We start from the raw sequence: 18,188 nt of genomic DNA on the forward strand, positions 1-18,188 counted from the left end.
GATAGCAATGCTGGGTCGATGCTGGGTTGAAGTGGTTAATCCGAGGGCATGGCCAGATTGGGGCTGTATTAACGTATTAATGTCCAGTAAGGAAGGTTTTAAAGTCAGCTTATGACGTATTTTTAGCAACTACCGTTGAAAATACTAATGTTGTGTTAAATGGTAACAGGAGGCTTTCTGTCAGCAGCAACAGAGAAGAGATGGGGAAAAGAAAGGAAGACAGATTGACAGACAGACAGACAGAGAGACAGACAGACAGACAGACATTTATGCTCCGTAATAAATAGGCAACCCACAAGCTCACAATGCAGCGTGTCCGCAACACGTTGTGATCTTGTGGATCAGCAATTTTTTGCCGCATGACACCGTCGTAGAACTACATGCATTGTTCAAACGCATTATGTTACCTGCCAGCCACCGTACTACTAGCTCTATCTAGAGTCAGTTTGTGCAGGGGGAAAGTGGGACTGAGTTACTAGGGCCCAAGGTGGAGGGGCCTTAATTATTTTATACTTTAGCTATTCAAAAATAGCAGATCTACAAGCTCGCATTGAACAATAGCAGATATACAAGCTCACAGCGTGGCACCGAGTGCCACGCTGTGAGCTTGTATATCTGCTATTGTTCAATGGTTAAAGCACAAAATAATGCATAATAATGCGTTCCCATTCATGGGGGCCCCACAGTGAATCCTTGTACCCAGGGCCCAGAATTTGGTGTGACACCCCTGTGTTTGTGCACAATGCTTGAGAAAGACTAGTAGTATTGTTATTGTTGTCAACAGCAGCCATATCATTGAATGAACCCTGTGTTCCCGAGTGTTAATACAACTCATGAAAGCAACCATAGACTCTTATTGAACGCCACATAAAACAACCAACAAAGTATAATGGGCTACAGGCAGACAGACAGGCAGACAGACAGACAGACAGACAGATGGACAGTCTGGGACAGACAGAGGCAGAGGAGAAGATGGGAAGACATTTTTTAAGCCTCTGTCAGAGTTAAATGAACGCCGAGGCTTTTATTGTGCACTCTAGGAACTGAAGCCTTGCCAGAGACAATTCAGTCCAGTCAGCAGAGAGGAAAAAGCTTTTTTAATGAGGGCAACGTTAACATGTTGGAAACACAATTGATATCCACTACTGCATCGTAGTCCCATAAAAGCAAAAAACATGCCCATGAGGGCACTTTTTGCTGTGATAATAGGCAGAGCAGTGATGTAGTAATGCTGCAAAGCTGTGTCCACGCATCACTTTAGAACAAAGCTATACTGTAGCAGTGATTGTGTACCATATCGTTCAAGTGGCAGGTTTTCTTCGAAATGGTTTAAATCTATCAAATTAAGACCTTTGCTGCATAATGTAAAACTATATTATGGAGTCAGCAAGACTGCAACATCAGATACTGTAGCTTGGCCTAAACTACGAAGTTGCTGAGTCATGAGGTGTTAAGTGGTAGTGAACGGTCATTCCAAGTTTGTAATGGTGTGAAAGCCATAGCGATTAGAAAGTGCGATGAATATATCAGCGCTATATAAAATGTAGGGTTGGTATTCAGTGTCCGTTCTGTTTTGTAGCACGGCTCCAAGTAGGCCAATCATTCGGATTCGATAAGTTCAGAGTCAAAACTTTTATTACATCTTTTCACTCCAAATCTCATCTGCATCTTTTAATTTAGAAATTGAGTATGTTTCTGTCCTAGAAGGCTGAATGGGTTTTGTCAGCACTAAAAGCTGGTCTGATTTTTGCAAAGATAAATAGTTTTCTGCACTACAAAGATTTGATAAGGGATTTTTTAAGGATTTGTATTCAATGAGTGGATTCGCCATTCTTTTTATCAGCGTTTTTTGATCTTTTTCATTTCTCTAAGCCAAGGGATCCTCTGGCTGAAAAACTTTGACGACCCCTGGTCTAGACAATAACATCTCTCCTCCTCCTCACAAGGAATTTCACCAGGAGACAAAAAGATTGAAATTCCATGTGAGGGGGAACACTCTAGCCCTCTCAGTTCTGCTCCCTGCTGAACCACCCTGGGCAACATAAATTACTTCTGCTTGATTCCAAGATTTCTAGCGGAAGTACTGCGTTTAACGGAAGTTACGTCATGCGGTGCTGGTCTGTTTACATTCCCCAGCGAAAAAACAACATTTGATTGTAGCTCTTAACTGGCTCTTAATAGGTGTAACATCGCCTGAATCAATGTTTTTGTTTGCATATTGTTTATTGCGAGCTCAACCGACGGAGCACGAGACGTAGACAATATTCTTTCCAGCGGGGAATACGTTTGCAGGGACACCGCACTGTGAAAAAGATACAACTTCCGGGAAAATTCAGCCCCACCTCCTAGAACTGTATCTGCCTCATATCTTGACCAGGCGTTTCTCTTTGCAGATGAGTAAGCCTGGCTACGAGAGGCTACTGCTAAACAGGTGTCCTGACCAACCTGTAGGAGTCGCTATAGTGCAGCAACAGAATGTTCTCCCCCGCCAGCTTCGTGAACGCTGCCTCATTGCAGCGCCTGCCATAGTGGCCAAAGCCCTAGATATGCCATTTTGATTCAGATTAATTTCAATTTCCAACCCTAATTGTATGTTCACAAAAATTTCACATGAGTGGTGTACTAAGTACATTTTACTTAAGTACAATTTAGAGGTATTTGTACTTTACTTGAGTATTTCCAATTTCCAACGTTTTTACTTCCACTCCACGGATCCAAATATTGTACATTTACTCCACTACATTTATTTGAAAACTTTAGTTGCTAGTTACTTTGCAGATATAAACTAGAAGAAGTGCTCTTCCGAGCACGTCTCCACCAGGCCACGCGTCTTGGTGGTGCTATAATAGGCAAATGTAAAAAGGGTGGCATGTGTTCTTCACCAATCTTAGACCTTTCATGGCGCCACCATGAGGCTGATTTGAACATTTTGTAGTGTAATTTCTTCCTTGGCCTTTTGCGAATGTGCGCAATTTCATGTTAATTGCACTCTGCGTTTGTGATTTGAGGCATTTTGTCCAAAATGGACCAATCTTACAAACTTTGAAAGCCAATATCAGCCAATCAGGATGAAATATGGACAATCAGACAGATCCATGTCGATCACATGACTGTAGAGATACTGTCTACTGATTTGCGTGATATTTGGACAAAATCTGTAGCAGTACTGGCCAAAAGGTAGTTTTGCACAAATTGTCCTCCTGGTGGTGCTAGAACAGGTCCATGTGAAAAATGTGGGGCAGAAGTTCTGAATTGGCAACCATGGAGTGCGCTTACAAAGTTTGAAACTGATCGGTGGAGTTAGAGGTAAAACCACGAATCGGCCTGTTATAGCGCCACCATGAGGCTGATTTAAAAAATGTGAAGTGGCATTTCTTCCTCTGCCTAGTGGGAACGTGTGTGCGCGATTTCATGTTAATTGCACTCTGCGTTTGTGATTTGAGGCATTTTGTCCAAAATGGACCAATCTTACAAACTTTGAAAGCCAATATCAGCCAATCAGGATGGAATATGGACAATCAGACAGATCCGTGTCGATCACATGACTGTAGAGATACTGTCTACCGATTTGCGTGATTTTTGGAGAAAATCTGTAGGAGTAGTGTACAGAACTGTGTTTAGCAATCGGCCTCATGGTGGCGCTAGAATAGGGCCATTTAAAAAATGTGGGGCAGAGGTTCTGGCATCCAGGGAGTGTGCATGCGCTCATTTTGGCAGCGACCGGGCCAACGGCGCCGGAGATTAGCTGTTAACAAACTCGGAGGACTGACGGACGGACGCACGGACGGACGCACGGACAGGGGCTAAAACATACTCTCCCCCTGCCTTCGGCTGGTGGAGACAATTATAATATTATAAAACATACATAAACCACTCTAGCCCTATTTTATACCTTGGCTATTTTCAGACATTTTTTACTTTTGTTACTTTAAGTGCATTTTGATGCCAACACTTTCATACTTTTACTCAAGTACATTTCAGTTGTAACGGAGTATTGATACTTTTACTTGTACTTTTTTTCAATTATGTGAGTACTTTTTCCACCACTGGTTTTCTCCACTGTTGCACTGTGCAATACACTGTCCCTGCAACACATCCAGCGCGAGGCAGCCTGAAGTGAGAAGCCACTGTGAGTTAATTTCACTATCAGCATATTGTCACCCTGGTTTGACTGCGGCAGCTGTGTCACGCTCTGTCATCTGTGGGAGCGTGAATGAAATATGAGTTTGTCTGTGGTTTCCCCTCTAGCAGCTCTGTGCACGACTGCACGTGGGTTCACACACACTCACGCACGCACACGCACACACGCATACACGCGCACGCACGCACGCACGCACACACACACACACACACACATGCACACACACACACATGCATACACGCACACGCACACACGCACACGCACACACGTGCGCGCAGAGCATCTGAGTGGTGCTGGCTTCAACTTGGGGATAATACTTTTATGCACTCAAAAACCCACACACTCAATCACGATGCTCGTGTCGCTAAGCCCCATTTGTGTGGTATTCTTTTAACACTGAGCATTAAAGTTGATGAAAGGCATTACATGAGACGATTTGAAGAGTTTACGCCTAAACTATTCCAAACTCCACAGGCTGTTCAGTAGATGTCTGATTTTCATTTTTTTAAGTATGCTGTGTACAGCTCTATTATCCACGTGCACTCGTTTGTCATTAGCGATATTAATGGCACCGTTATCGCCCCAAATTGAGCGTCCACGGCCATGGGAGTGTGTCTATGTGTGAGCGTGTGTGCATGTGTGTATGCAGTGGTGGAAAATAACTAAGTTCATGTACTCTAGTAGTGTACAAGTACATTTTTTAGGTATTTTACAATTTTTACTTTACTGGAAATGGAATAATACTACTATTTTCAATAACCTCTACTCCACTACATCTCAAAAGGCAAATATTGTACTGTACTTTTACTCCTCTATAGTTTTTAGAAAACTTTATTTACCGTACTAGTTACTTTGTAGATTTCGATTACTATTATGAAACCACTTCAGACCTACATATATATACTTTGGGAATTTGAAGATAGACGACTTGTTGCATTGTGACGCTTTTAGATCTGCTATTTTCAAATGTCATTTTGATGCCAAGACTTTGTATTTTTACTTGAGTAAATTTACCAGACATTTCTACAACAGGGTATTGATACTTTTACTCAAGTAAAACATTTGAGTATGTCTTCCATGGCTGCGTATGTGCGTCCATGACAGGATGATGCATGTGCATTGTTTAACTGGGCAGACACCGAACTCCACCAGTCGTCCATCAGAGCGGGCGACTCTGAGCGCTCTGAGGGCTCTCCTCAGGGAGCACCCAGAGGTGAGAACCTCGCTTCACTTCCTGGAACCTTTACGTCGCCCGACATCAACGGCACGTTCCTACAGCCATCCAGCTGCGACCCAGAAAGGCAGAAAACCTCCTCCGGGACGCGGTTATTAATTGTCTCTGCCACGTGCCGTCGTCTTCAGGTCAGGCGGGCTATTGTAAAAGCTTGCATAGCGGCGGGGTTCAGGGCTGCGAGATAGGCTGATCATTGATGCGTCGCGGGGCGTTCTCCCCTCGCTGTTGACCCCTATTGCCTCTGAGACGCATCCCTCAGCCTCGCCGGCAATTAGTCTCACAGTAGCCAGACGATTACATACTGTAGATCAAGGGTCTTCAACAGGGGGTCCTCAGACCCCCTGTTGTGACTTTTTTCCCCTTTTTTATATAACCACTTGAACTTGTCCATATTCTGAGGACTTTAGCCAAAAATAGCAACGAGGCGTTGTGAGCTTGTAGATCGGCTATTTTCGGCTAAGAGGTTTGTAGAGGGGAAAAATAGCAGACTAAGTACAGAGTGAAAGCTCAAGTTTATTAAATATTGACAGTTCAAGTGGTCAAATATCAGAAAACAAATTGACATGAATCCAAAATACATTGACGATTGTGCTGTCAAACGATGAAACTATGGGGCTGTTAAGTCTGACATCATTTTGTAGGCAGAGGAGAACTTTTGGGGCCAAAAGGCCCCAGCGCCCGTGAATCTTTTTACTATTTTTACTATTTACTCATTTTTCTTCTCTTTGTTGTTGAAAGGAAAGTGGTAGAATTATACTTAATCTGCTTGGAGGTCTGACTACAAAATGATGTCATGGCTTAAAAACCCCATGGAATTTATGAAAAGGTTGTGGGGGTCCCTGCTTCATCTCTCTCTCAACTAAGGGGTCCTCGGCCTGAAAATGTTGAAGCCCCCTGCTGTAGATATCTAATGTCTGAGGCATTTTGTTTTAACCACTTGATCCGTATAGCGTCCCTGTTTTTGCAATGAACATTCACCGAAAATAGCCAGTCTCAAGCTCACAACGCGTTGTGTTGCGACGCATTGTGAGCTTGTAGACCAGCTATTTTCGGTGAAGTGAAGAGCGAAAATAGGAGGGGCCTGGTATGTATAGTACAGTCTGGGGCAACCCCCGGATGACGAAAAACGTTCTGGCACAAAGCAGGTCTTACAACAAAGTCTTTATCCGGCACTGTGAGTTAAAGGTCAAGTACAAAGTTATTGTCTCTGCCAGGCCGAAGTCCATGCCCCTGTCCATGTGTCCGTAGGTCTATGTGTCCGTCCGTCTGTGTACAGCTAATCTCCGGCACCGTTTCACATCGAATTGATCAATGTGAAACTGTACACGCATTCTCCTTGGAGGCCAAAGGAGAACCTCTGCCCCAAATATTTCATATTTGCCTGGTATTACTCCTACAGATTTTGTCCACACATCACACCAATCTGTACACGTCTCTAGTCATTTGATGAAGTTGGATCTGTCCGATTTTTCATATTACACGCTGATTGACTATGATTGGTTTCCAAAGTTTACAGGAAATTGCCCTAAAACCCACTAGGCCAAGAAAGATTTTTTTTTTTCAAATCGGTCCCACGGTGGTACTATTCACGTTTTGCTTCTCTTGATGCTGTATTTGCTACTATTCCTTCCATTTTGACCTAAACCTCACTCAAATTGGAACACATTATCTCTGTAGTCATGTGATCAAGATGTATCTGTCAGATTTTGGGGATTCTATTCCGATTGACTGCGATTGACTTTCAAAGTTTGGTGGAGCGGCCGTTTTGCATGACATGTACTGCTGGAGCTATCAGCGGGAAACTTTGCACACACAATCCCAGTAGGCTATGGATGGATCAGATTTTCTGACCAGCTCAGTGGCCTTGTGGTTAGAGTGTCCGTCCTGAGACTGGGAGGTCGGGGTTCGATTCCCCTGTAGGGTCATACCAAAGAATGTCTAAATGGGACCCAATGCCTCCCTGCTTGGCTCTCAGCATCAAGGGTTGGATTGGGGGGGTTGATCACCATAACTGATTCCCGAGCGCAGCACGGCTGCAGCTCACCGCTCCAAGAGATGGGTTAAAGGCGGAGAACACATTTCAATTACAGTACATGTATCTGACAAATACATTAATTAATTATACAATATATTTTCCCCCCCTGGATTCCTTTGGTCATGACGCAACTTAAAGGCCCTGTTTGTGCCAGATTACATGCAAGAAATTAATTAAGTTTCAAATAAAAATTATAGTGGGGCCTATATACTATTATTGTATGTTAAAGGTCAAAGAAGTAATAAAATATGGCACAGATAAAAGGTGCTGGAGTGAAAGTAAGAAGTAATTTGTGGGTGAATAAATTATGCATCGGGGTGCCCTGAGCCCCGAACCGCTGCTGGCATGTACAAGCTTTCCTTCCTTCCGTCTGCGCTCCACCCCGCCCCCCCAATGCTTCAAGGTGCCTCGTTATCTCACACAGCATAATTACCATTCTTCCACACGTTGGTTGTATCTGTGTGACTTTGGTGTGTGTGTGTGTGTGTGTGTGTGTGTGTGTGTGTGTGTGTGTGTGTGTGTGGGTGTGGGTGTGTGTGGGTGTGGGTGTGGGTGTGGGTGTGTGTATGGGGGGGACTCATGCAGTCACTTGTTTGTTTACAGTCACTTAGTGCTGTCACGTGTCGTGGCTACTGTACATAAGGCTGTAACAGTTTGACGGCTGACGAGGAGAGCGCGGGATGATGAGAGAGAGAGAGAGACAAAGGAAGGGTTATGGGATGGATTCGTACGGCGAAATGAGATTGTTATAGTTAATTTGAATGGACAATGAGTCGGAATAAAATATAAAGAAATAAACAAACAAACTAATAAAGGTAGACTGAGGTTGACCGCATCTACCTCATTTTGCATTCCCTACTTTGTCTCTCTCTCTCCCTCTCTCTCTCTCTCTCTCTCTTTCTCTCTCTCTCCCTCCGACTCCCTTTTTTATCTCTGTTTCTCTCTCCTTCGTTAAATTACACAACCGGCAGCGTCTGTGTTGTGGGAACAAGTCTGGCGCGCATCGCCCTACTTGTTGTTCCCCTTCCTCAGGCTGAGCAACACAATACAGGTGGCTGGGGGGTTTGGGGGGGGGGGGGGGGGGGTTGAAGGGGGGGGGAGTGCAGGTGCAGCGTTTTCCCGCGCCTTTGTACAGACGACGAAATGAGGACACGCTGACGAGTGCCGCACGGAATTATGCACAGGGTTGGATTTTTAAACAGGTATAAGGAAGTTTCTCCCGTAATTGCTCTTTCGTTAGCATGTTTTTAAAAAAAAGTCGTTGGAGAAGAGCCCAGAACAGAAGGTGCCCTTCATGTAGTAAATCATCGAGGTGTATTTATCGCTGCGGAGCCCAGATAGGGCACGCTGTAGGGCAAGCAAGGAGGTGTTCACAATGCAAAGTGGAAGCGAGGGGCAATCTTATTGTAAGGCGTGTAGGCCTATAAGTTTACAATATGTCTCTGTGAACCGACTTAACTAAGCCCTATTTGTCATACTAGAAGCTGGGCCGCCCTTTGTGCGGCCCAGCGTCTAGTCGGCGACCTGGCCAACTCGTCTGTCGCAACGAGACACACTGGGAAGTTGTCGATCTGCTCTTTTCACCATTTTTGAAAAAATTGTAGCCTTCAATTACACCCCCCCAATATAGGGACGCCAGCTTAAGAGTGGTTAAGAAACGCCATGGCCTCCCCACCAGGGACACGTAGAGAATGTTAGAGAGGCAGGGGGTGAAATTTGTGCCTTTTGGTGAAAATATCGAAAATAGCAGACCTCCAAGCTCACAACGCGTACAACGCAACGCGTTGTGAGCTTGGAGGTTGGCTATTTTTGGTGCTTGATACCACACTGAACTAAGACTAATAGGTCAATACTGGAGATGTGGCGTATTGGCATGGATTTCTACACAGAGAGGCAATTCTTTCAACATAAGATGCTTCATTAGGAGAGTTTGGGCAAGGCAATTCTCTTGAATGCTGCCTTCAGGTAAGGCATGGAAAGGGGGCATTTGGATTTCTTTCACCACAGTAAAAACTGCATTCATGGTCTGGAGAGGGCACTTTTTATAGACGGATAAAAGGGCAGGGGCTCAAGCCCCCCCTTTGATGTCTATGTGTGCGCGTGCCTGCTTGCCACACCCACCTCTCGCCCCATACTTGCCTTGTCTCGAGCCGACGTTCATCTTTTTCCATCCCTCATCTCATTTTGTCTCTGAATGTCAGGAGAACCAGACAAATACAGAGAGAGAGAGAGAGAGAGAGAGAGAGAGAGAGAGAGAGAGATAGAGAGACAATGTGACAGAGAGACAATGCAGGGCAGACAGGCAGAGTCAGAGATGAGTAGGCAGAGAGACAGCCGCGTCAGAGAGAAACCCAGACGGACAACGGCAGACGGACTGATGCGCTGACAGTGGAAACGGGTCGGCCACTGGCGAGAAGTCCAGCCTATAGCGTAGCAAGCATTTCATGGACACAGAGTCAGTCAGGAGGGATGTTCAGTGTAGTTACTAGTTGGAGCAGCTTCCTCTTTTCCCCCTGACTGCAAACCAGTGAGGGAATCAAGTGCTTCGAACAGCAACATCCAGAAACATCTCAAACACATTTCCATACTGTACCATACGCGCATGCGCGCGCACACACACACACACACACACACACACACACACACACACACACACACACACACACACACACACACACACACACACACACACACACACACACACACACAAACTCTCTCTCTCTCTCTCTCTCTCTCTCTCTCTCTCTCTCTCTCTCTCTCTCTCTCTCTCTCTCTCTCTCTCTCTCTCTCTCTCTCTCTCTTGAGCACTACTGCCCTCTATAGCCCAATGATGTAACTTTTCCTTGATATTTATACAAGACAGACAGTGAAATGCTAATATAAGGGATGAGGTGAAGCAGTGGGGTGCTTCTACATGTCTGGCAAGTCACCAGCTCAGATCAGTGGCATTGATCGGTAGGCCTATAGCTTTGGTTAGCCCAGGCTGTCCGCTATCTCGTGTCCCGTAATGTGCTATCGACTCTCCCTTCAGTCATTGCTACGATCCATACCTCAAAGACAATGGCACGGCTCAACAGAGGCAGACAGAGAAAAATAAGAGCCTCCAGCTCTTTTTGTCTGTCTGTCTGTCGGATTTGGTGCTTATCTTTTTGCTGCTTTTTCATGTGACTACACAATCTCGTGCTCAGTTTTTGATCATATACCGTGTGTGTGTGTGTGTGTGTGTGTGTGTGTGTGTGTGTGTGTGTGTGTGTGTGTGTGTGTGTGTGTGTGTGTGTGTGTGTGTGTGTGTGTGTGTGTGTGTGTGTGTGTGTGTGTGTGTGTGTGTGTGTGTGTGTGTGTGTGTGTGTGTGTGTGTGTAAGGCATGGAGGCATGGCGCACCTGTTTGAGTGTGTATTAGCTTGTGTGTGTGTGTGTGTGTGTGTGTGCGTGTGCGTGCGTGCGTGTGTGCGTGCGTGCGTGTGTGTTCTGCTTGAACCGGCCCAGCTGTGATGAAGGGCTTGGTGCCATGCTGCTACTAATTAAACATCCTAGTCAGTCCATTGACTTAATTAGATGTGTCTGTTTCCTCCACTGCAAAAAATGCAGGATAGGGGTAGAGAGAGAGAGGAGAGAGAGAGAGAGAGAGAGAGAGAGAGAGAGAGAGAGAGAGAGAGATGGAAACATGCATGTTTACACACACATAGATGGGGTGATGATGACAGAGTGCATTTGAATTGACATAAGCATGTCCAGTATATCCTACAGCAGCATTGGAAGCTGAGTTTGCAGATGCTGGACAGATACATGGCCGACAGACTCTTAGGAGGTGTTGTTAATGTTGAATGGATTAGTGGTGATAAAAGAAGAGAGAGTTGAAAGATGAGGTCGGCTGGAGTGGTGAAAGAACAAGGAAAGAGAGGGAGAAACACGGAAGATGGATGGATGGATGGATCTGTGGGTGAATGGATACATGCATGCATGCGTGTATCCATTTCAGCTTGCATGCTCCATAAAGCCAAAGTTGTATACTGTACTGTCAATCAGCTCTGTGCATACTGTAACTGTAGTTCCCACTGGTGGGAAGTATCTATACTGCAATGCAGAAATACTTTATTACAAGTAAAAGTCTGGAATTCAAAACACAAAAAGAAAACAAAACAAGGACAAAAACAGCTCAGACACATCATCATACATAAAAACTTTAAATTTAGCTTTAGCGTTAGTTCATGTAGACACAGAGGGCAGAGTGTTCTTGCTATTATCTATTCACAGGGGATACAGTCCATTATACTATAACAAAGGTTGTTTGTTGCTGTGTGTTGCAGTGTGATTAGCAGAGCCCCGGGTCTGAAGCTGGTGGTGGAGACACTGATGTCCTCGCTGAAGCCCATCGGAAACATCGTGGTCATCTGCTGTGCCTTCTTCATCATCTTTGGCATCTTGGGAGTCCAGGTGAGAGGAGAGGAGGTCTGGGAACAGTATTAGTGGAGGGGGATCACTGAGTAGAAAGCAGACAGGCAGACAGACCCATCAAGACCTGAAAAATACTTTAAAAAAGGTTATTCTACATCAATGGTTTTCTGAAAAAAACGTATGTTTCTTTATCTGTGGTGCTCAAAGTTTTTAATGTCAAGGATCCCTAGAGTTATATGTATTTGACCGGAATCCAGAAAACCGTGACGGCCCCGACTGACGTGGAAACTGTACCATCATCTGACCAAGTTGCAGTCTAATGACCAGCGACAATGACAATATTTCCGTGATCCTTCACTTCCGCACTGGGAAGTCCACTATATTATAGGCAGACACCCAGAGAGCTTACACTGCAAGAGTTTAAGTTAGTTATTAGTACAGTATGTGGTGGGAACAAAGGCTATTCTATGCAGTTTTCTCATAATAGTAAGTCACGCTCCAGGACACAGTACAGTGTGAGTTCTCATCGTAATAGTGCTTCAGTTCAAGGACCAAGCTATACTAATGGGCTCTGTGTCCTTGGGTGTCAGACGTGTTTGTGTCTGAATGACCCCCCCTGTCTAACGAATGTGTCAGGCTAATGGTTATGGTCAAGCCTGGGCAGCAATCGGAAGCTGCCACTTGAGGAAGGGCTTTTATAGTGTGCCCTCTTCTGCAGTTAACCTATAACTGCTTCAAAATCTATTAAATCATCCTTATATATGCCTGGCTTCTGCGATAAACTACCATGAAACGCCATGTCCCTTCTGTCTTCTTGTTCCAGCAGTGCAGCGTGACTATTACACACAATTACCTCTTAGATAATAGATAATAAAGTGAATCTAATCTAATTTGTCTACCAAGAGTACAGTGCATTACGGCGCAGATTTACCTTAAAGTGCGAGTCACTGTGGAAGCAACAGGATTAAAGCTACACTATGGGGGCACGGTTGGTAGCGCTGTCGCCTCACAGCTAGAAGGTCCTGGCTTTGATTCCCGCCGGGGGACGCTGTGGGCGCTGGGGGCGTGTTCTCTCCTCCGCGTCATCAGCGCCCACACCCTAGGTGGGGTTGGCGAAAGGGCCTTTCTGTGTTTGCATGTTCTCCCTGTGTCTCCTAGGGTAGATACCCTCACAAAAACATGCAGTAATCCTGGTCTCTATAATGCCTCCCCCTGGTCTAAATTGTAAATTGACATTGTAAACTGAGTGCAGCTTTAACTGGGTGGCTTTTGTTGCATGGTTTCCCCCCCAGCTGTTCAAGGGGAAGTTCTTTGTGTGTCAAGGAGAGGACGTCAGGAACATCACCAATAAGTCTGACTGTATGCTGGCCAGCTATAAGTGGACCAGGCAAAAGTACAACTTTGACAACTTGGGACAGGTAAGGCCGCAGGACTCTAATCCAATCTAAAACGCTGCTATTGTCTTGGTGCAATATGAGCCAAGTACAAATTATTTAAGTCTCACCGTTAAATACATATACTTTGCATCTTTGGGACCTGTTTTGTACCTCTGTTCTTGGATTTATATATTTTTTTTGTAGGGATTGCGGATGTAACTTAGCATCTTTGTTAACTCCGGTGTATTTACCTTACATTATATATTGTTAATAATATACAGTGTCCTGTCTAAATGAACCAATAGAGTTTAGTAATATGGGATTTTGGCCCCTCTGTGTCTAAAATATATTATTTTACCATCTTTTGTATATTGTTGTTGTCGGGCAGGAACCTTGTATCTCCATATTTCACATTCAAATGTATGTTATTAATTTTTTTAATGTATGCCCCACTTTGCTGTTCAAGAGTGATGTGCAACAGTTTAGATCCACTGGAACACGGGATACACCATTTCCAACTTTTGGCAGAAGTTGTTGAAGGTTATGTTCTTTACAAACCTAGTTCTGATTTTGACCAGCTGTTTCCTCCTCTGTCCTATTTCCCACGCCAGGCCTTGATGTCTCTGTTTGTCCTGGCATCGAAGGACGGATGGGTGGACATTATGTATGACGGACTGGACGCTGTAGGCGTCGACCAGCAGGTAAGCGTTTCTCTCATGCAATGCAGCACACAGTTGTTCACACAAACCCACACACATGCATTACATCCTGATCCTAAACGTATCAAAGCACCTTGGCAGGTCATGCTTTAGCTATACAGAATGTAGCCCCATATAGAACCTCACCCGTCGCTGCGTCCTGTTGTGCTCCGAGATGAGGTCCTAGAAAGGTGGCCACCGGAATCTTGCGACAGCCTCCACATCACAGTTGGAAAACACACAAAACGAAATTTTGTCCAAAAAGTAACGGCAGTTCCGAGCTCACAGACTGTAAAAACTTAACCTCGGTGCATAAAACTTGAACCGCGGCATGAAACAACCCCTTAAAATCGCTAGTTTTGTCAGCCGGTAATGTTTACAAGCCTGGAAGTTGCAGCCGGAATGGTAGCATTAGCGGCCCCTCTGGTCGAACGTAGCCCCAACCGTCGCTGCATTCGAACAGACATTCGACCAGAGGGGCCGCTAATGCTACCATTCCGGCTGCAACTTCCAGGCTTGTAAACATTACCGGCTGACAAAACTAGCGATTTTAAGGGGTTGTTTCATGCCGCGGTTCAAGTTTTATGCACCGAGGTTAGGTTTTTACAGTCTGGGAGCTCGGAACTGCCGTTACTTTTTGGACAAAATTTCGTTTTGTGTGTTTTCCAACTGTGATGTGGAGGCTGTCGCAAGATTCCGGTGGCCACCTTTCTAGGACCTCATCTCGGAGCACAACAGGACGCAGCGACGGGTGAGGTTCTATATGGGGCTATACAGAATGAGGAAGTAACAGTACTTTCTCAAGCTCACAATACGTCACATCGACGCATTGTGAGCATTGTGAGCTTGTAGATCGGCTATTTTCAAATGGCCTAAATCAGGGGTCTTCAACAGGGGGTCCGGGACCCCTAGGGTGTCCTCAGAGTTACAACAGGGGGTCCTCCATATCTTTGTGTGATAGAAACATTTTTCTCCTTTTTTATATTAACCACTTGAACTCTTGTGTCCTTATTCTGAGAACTTAAGCCAAAAATAGTAGATCTACAGGCTCACGTTGTGAACTTGTAGATCGGCTATTTTGGCAAGATTGATCTTAAGCGTAGTACTTTGAGAGCATGTACAGTTAAGCCCTTTGCACACAGGACAGTTGCGTTTTTTTCTTTTTTTTGCTGCATGAATAAAACGCATTGGATTTGGTGTGCAATGCTGTGAGGAATCGGCGCTGCGGATCCCAAAAGGAGTCATAAAAGGAGTGATGAGTTTTTTACCGCATGCGACAAGACGCACAAATCGAACTGGGTTCGATCGAGAAAAAAACGCACGGCCGCAGCCACTCGTCGCACGGCTAATTCGGATCCGGTGTGCATGAGGTCGTAGAGAATCATTGTTTTCTTTAAAAAAAAATGAAATTGTGCGTTTTATCCGTGCGGATAAACGCGCCTGTGTGCAAAGGGCTTTACTCTCCACCACTGAGTAAATACTCTGTCTCCGCAGCCTCAGATGAACTACAACCCGTGGATGCTGCTCTACTTCATCTCCTTCCTGCTGATCGTGTCGTTCTTCGTGCTCAACATGTTCGTGGGTGTGGTGGTGGAGAACTTCCACAAGTGCCGGCGCTCGCAGGAGGCCGAGGAGGCCCGCATCAGGGAGGAGAAGAGACTGAAGCGCATGGAGAAAAAGAGACGGAGTAAGGAGAAGGAGCTCGCTGGTCGGTAGTCTTTCCACATCTTTCTGAGTCCTGCTTGATTTGAGCCTGTTTAATCTTTAAGTTGGTCTGAACCGCCAAGCCTGGAGGAACGCAGCCCTTTGAGCGAGCTACAGTAGACTCCCCCCCCCACACCCCCTCCCCCGATAGTAGACGCTATACGCCTTGAGTATACCTCCCCTCCCTCCCTCCGATCGACCCCCTCCCTCCCTCGTAGACCCCTCCCAGCGGTCTGTTGTCTTGGCCCGAAAGCCAGGACAGACCACCGCTGGCGTTATAGACTTTTAGAACCCCTTCCCCTTCCCTCTCCCCCCCACCTACCTGTCTCCCACTCCCTTGTCCGTCGCCCTGCCTGGCCTGTCGTAGGCAGCCGCGCTTGGGGACGGCCCGATGGAGCATGCCCGGTGATGGGGGCGGGGCTTGCATGGTAGTGGTTTGTGCATACAGAGCCAGAGGAGGGGGGTTTGAGGAGGGCGAGATATATATATTTTTTAATTAAAAGCGGTTATCGGGTTGAACTCCTCGCGTATAGATGGCCCACCCCAGCCCTTCTCCTCTTCTGCATGCGGTTTAGTAGTAGTATACAGCCGGATACTATACTTGGTTTCTATTTATTCCACTGCCTCCTACACCCCAAATATTTAGCTTTGCCCAATTCTTGCATTGGAATTCTTTTGGGACCTTTTTTTCCCCCTACTTTTTTCCAAAGGCAAGCTGTGCCTTTGAAAAATGTTCCCGATAGGAGCAGTGGATGTTATGTTATGTTGTCGGCGCTCGCCGTAAAGCAGATAAGGCTTCTTCTGATGATTTCCTGCTGGGTAAGATAATTACGAGGAAACAGCGGGAAATGTGTATGTTCTTCTCTTGAGAAATACAGATGGAAGAAGTGGATGTTCCTCTTTTTTTCTCTCCCTTTTTTTCCCAGGAGGCAATGCGCCAGGGGGGTATTTGACCCTACAGAGCAACTCCCACACCCAAACTCACACACACACACACACATGCACACACCCACACACCCACACACCCACACACACACATGCACACACATGCGTGCTTTCTCTCGCATTCACACACACTGAGATTTTTACAAAAGCAACACAGGTACAGTAGGAGTTACCTTTTTTTCCCCCCCGAGCGCACTCGAGCCCTTCCATAATCACGAGTTGATTTCACCCGTTTCTTTCTCTTTTTTTGAAAAGTTTGTCTTAGTTTTTTATTCTTTTTTTCTCTCCCCAAGCTTGGTATTTTTCTGTTGCTCGGAAACCATTTTTACTTTTTCGATAGATCTTAACTAATGGTTATTCAGATTGAGAACCGAAAGGATGGATGTCGTAGTGGGAAAAGGTGAGTGAGAAAAAGAGTAAAATTGAAGTTTTTTTTCTCTCTTTATCTTTTTCACTCAAAAGGTCAGTGGTTCTCAAACTGGGGTGCAGGGACCCTCAGGGTTCCTTGAGGGGGTGCTGAATGGTCTGTATTTAGAGGATCCTTGAAATACAGGTCCATTTGGTTCCATTTGTACTCTCTCAGAGCTATGGGGGTCCTTGAATTCAACATGTTTGAGAACCACTGCCTGATAGGTGTTGTAACTTAGGTTGTAGAATATAGGGTCGTTGTGTTGTTGGAGTTTTACAGAAACAATGTTAATCAAGACCACTGGACTCAGAATCACTGGAAAGACACAGCAGCGGGAGCACATACAGCTTATCGTCACTGTCGGGCAGAAACCTTGTATCTCCAAGTTTCAAATTTGTATGTTTTTTTTCTTAAATTAAAGCCCTACTTCACCATACAAAAGTGTTGCACAAAAGTAGTGAAAATAGCCAATCTACAGGCACACAATGCCCCGCGGTGCGAGGCGTTGTGTGCTTGTAGATCAGCTATTTTCACTATTTTAAATCATTTTTTTAAATAATAACACAAAAGGAAGGTTTTGAACATACAAGGTTTCCACCCGACAGCAACGTTATTCTCTCATCGCTTCCTTCTATAGCCTTACTCCATCCCTCTTTCCCGTCGCTCTTTCTCTACCTCTCTCTCTCTCTCTCTCTCTCTCTCTCTCTCTACCTCTCTCTCTCTCTCTCTCTCTCTCCCTCTCTCTCTCTCTATCTCTATTTCTCTCACTAATAGCGCCATCCATCTTCTCTTCCTTTCTGCTGCTGCTGCTTCTCACCTTCTCTACTAACCCGGTCTCGTTCCTCTGTAGATATAATGGTTCCGGGGGTGAGTTGGGCCCTCTCAGAAGGCACTCTAAAAGGTACTATACAGCATGTTGTCGTGTGTGTCCACCAACCACCACCCCTTCACCACCGCCCACCCATTGGTGGCCAGTAGGGTTCCAAACAGCTCAACGTTCACGAGAGGTATGGGTACCCATCCCGTGTTCCCGCCCTCCCTGCCTCTCTCCCATCAGGCCTCAGTCTGCTGGACATGCTGTTACTGTATATGCCCCCTCCTTCACCTGTTTTTGGTTTTGTTCGTTTGTTTTTACCCCTCCCCCCCTGTTGTCGCTCACTGTAATCGTGGCTCCTTTGTCCTTTGTCTATACAGTTTCTCAAAAAAAAAAACAACACTCACGTTGGAGTTGACTCCAGTCCGGTGGAGTT

General features: G+C 45.5%; 1 protein-coding gene across 1 annotated transcript in view; it reads left to right on the plus strand.

Moving 5' to 3' along the window:
- Nucleotides 1-18,188, plus strand: part of cacna1g (calcium channel, voltage-dependent, T type, alpha 1G subunit) — a gene marked incomplete at both ends in the record, with an annotated part of 367,943 nt that overhangs the window by 280,877 nt on the left and 68,878 nt on the right. Inside the window, 5 exons of the mRNA XM_080747312.1 lie at nucleotides 11,719-11,845; nucleotides 13,099-13,224; nucleotides 13,794-13,883; nucleotides 15,375-15,567; nucleotides 17,789-17,839. Coding sequence (XP_080603438.1) covers nucleotides 11,719-11,845; nucleotides 13,099-13,224; nucleotides 13,794-13,883; nucleotides 15,375-15,567; nucleotides 17,789-17,839 — 587 coding nt within the window. The remainder of the gene's footprint in view (nucleotides 1-11,718; nucleotides 11,846-13,098; nucleotides 13,225-13,793; nucleotides 13,884-15,374; nucleotides 15,568-17,788; nucleotides 17,840-18,188) is intronic.

Source organism: Nannobrachium achirus (genome assembly GCF_963921795.1).
Source record: "Nannobrachium achirus genome assembly, chromosome: 18".
Lineage (NCBI taxonomy): Eukaryota > Metazoa > Chordata > Actinopteri > Myctophiformes > Myctophidae > Nannobrachium > Nannobrachium achirus.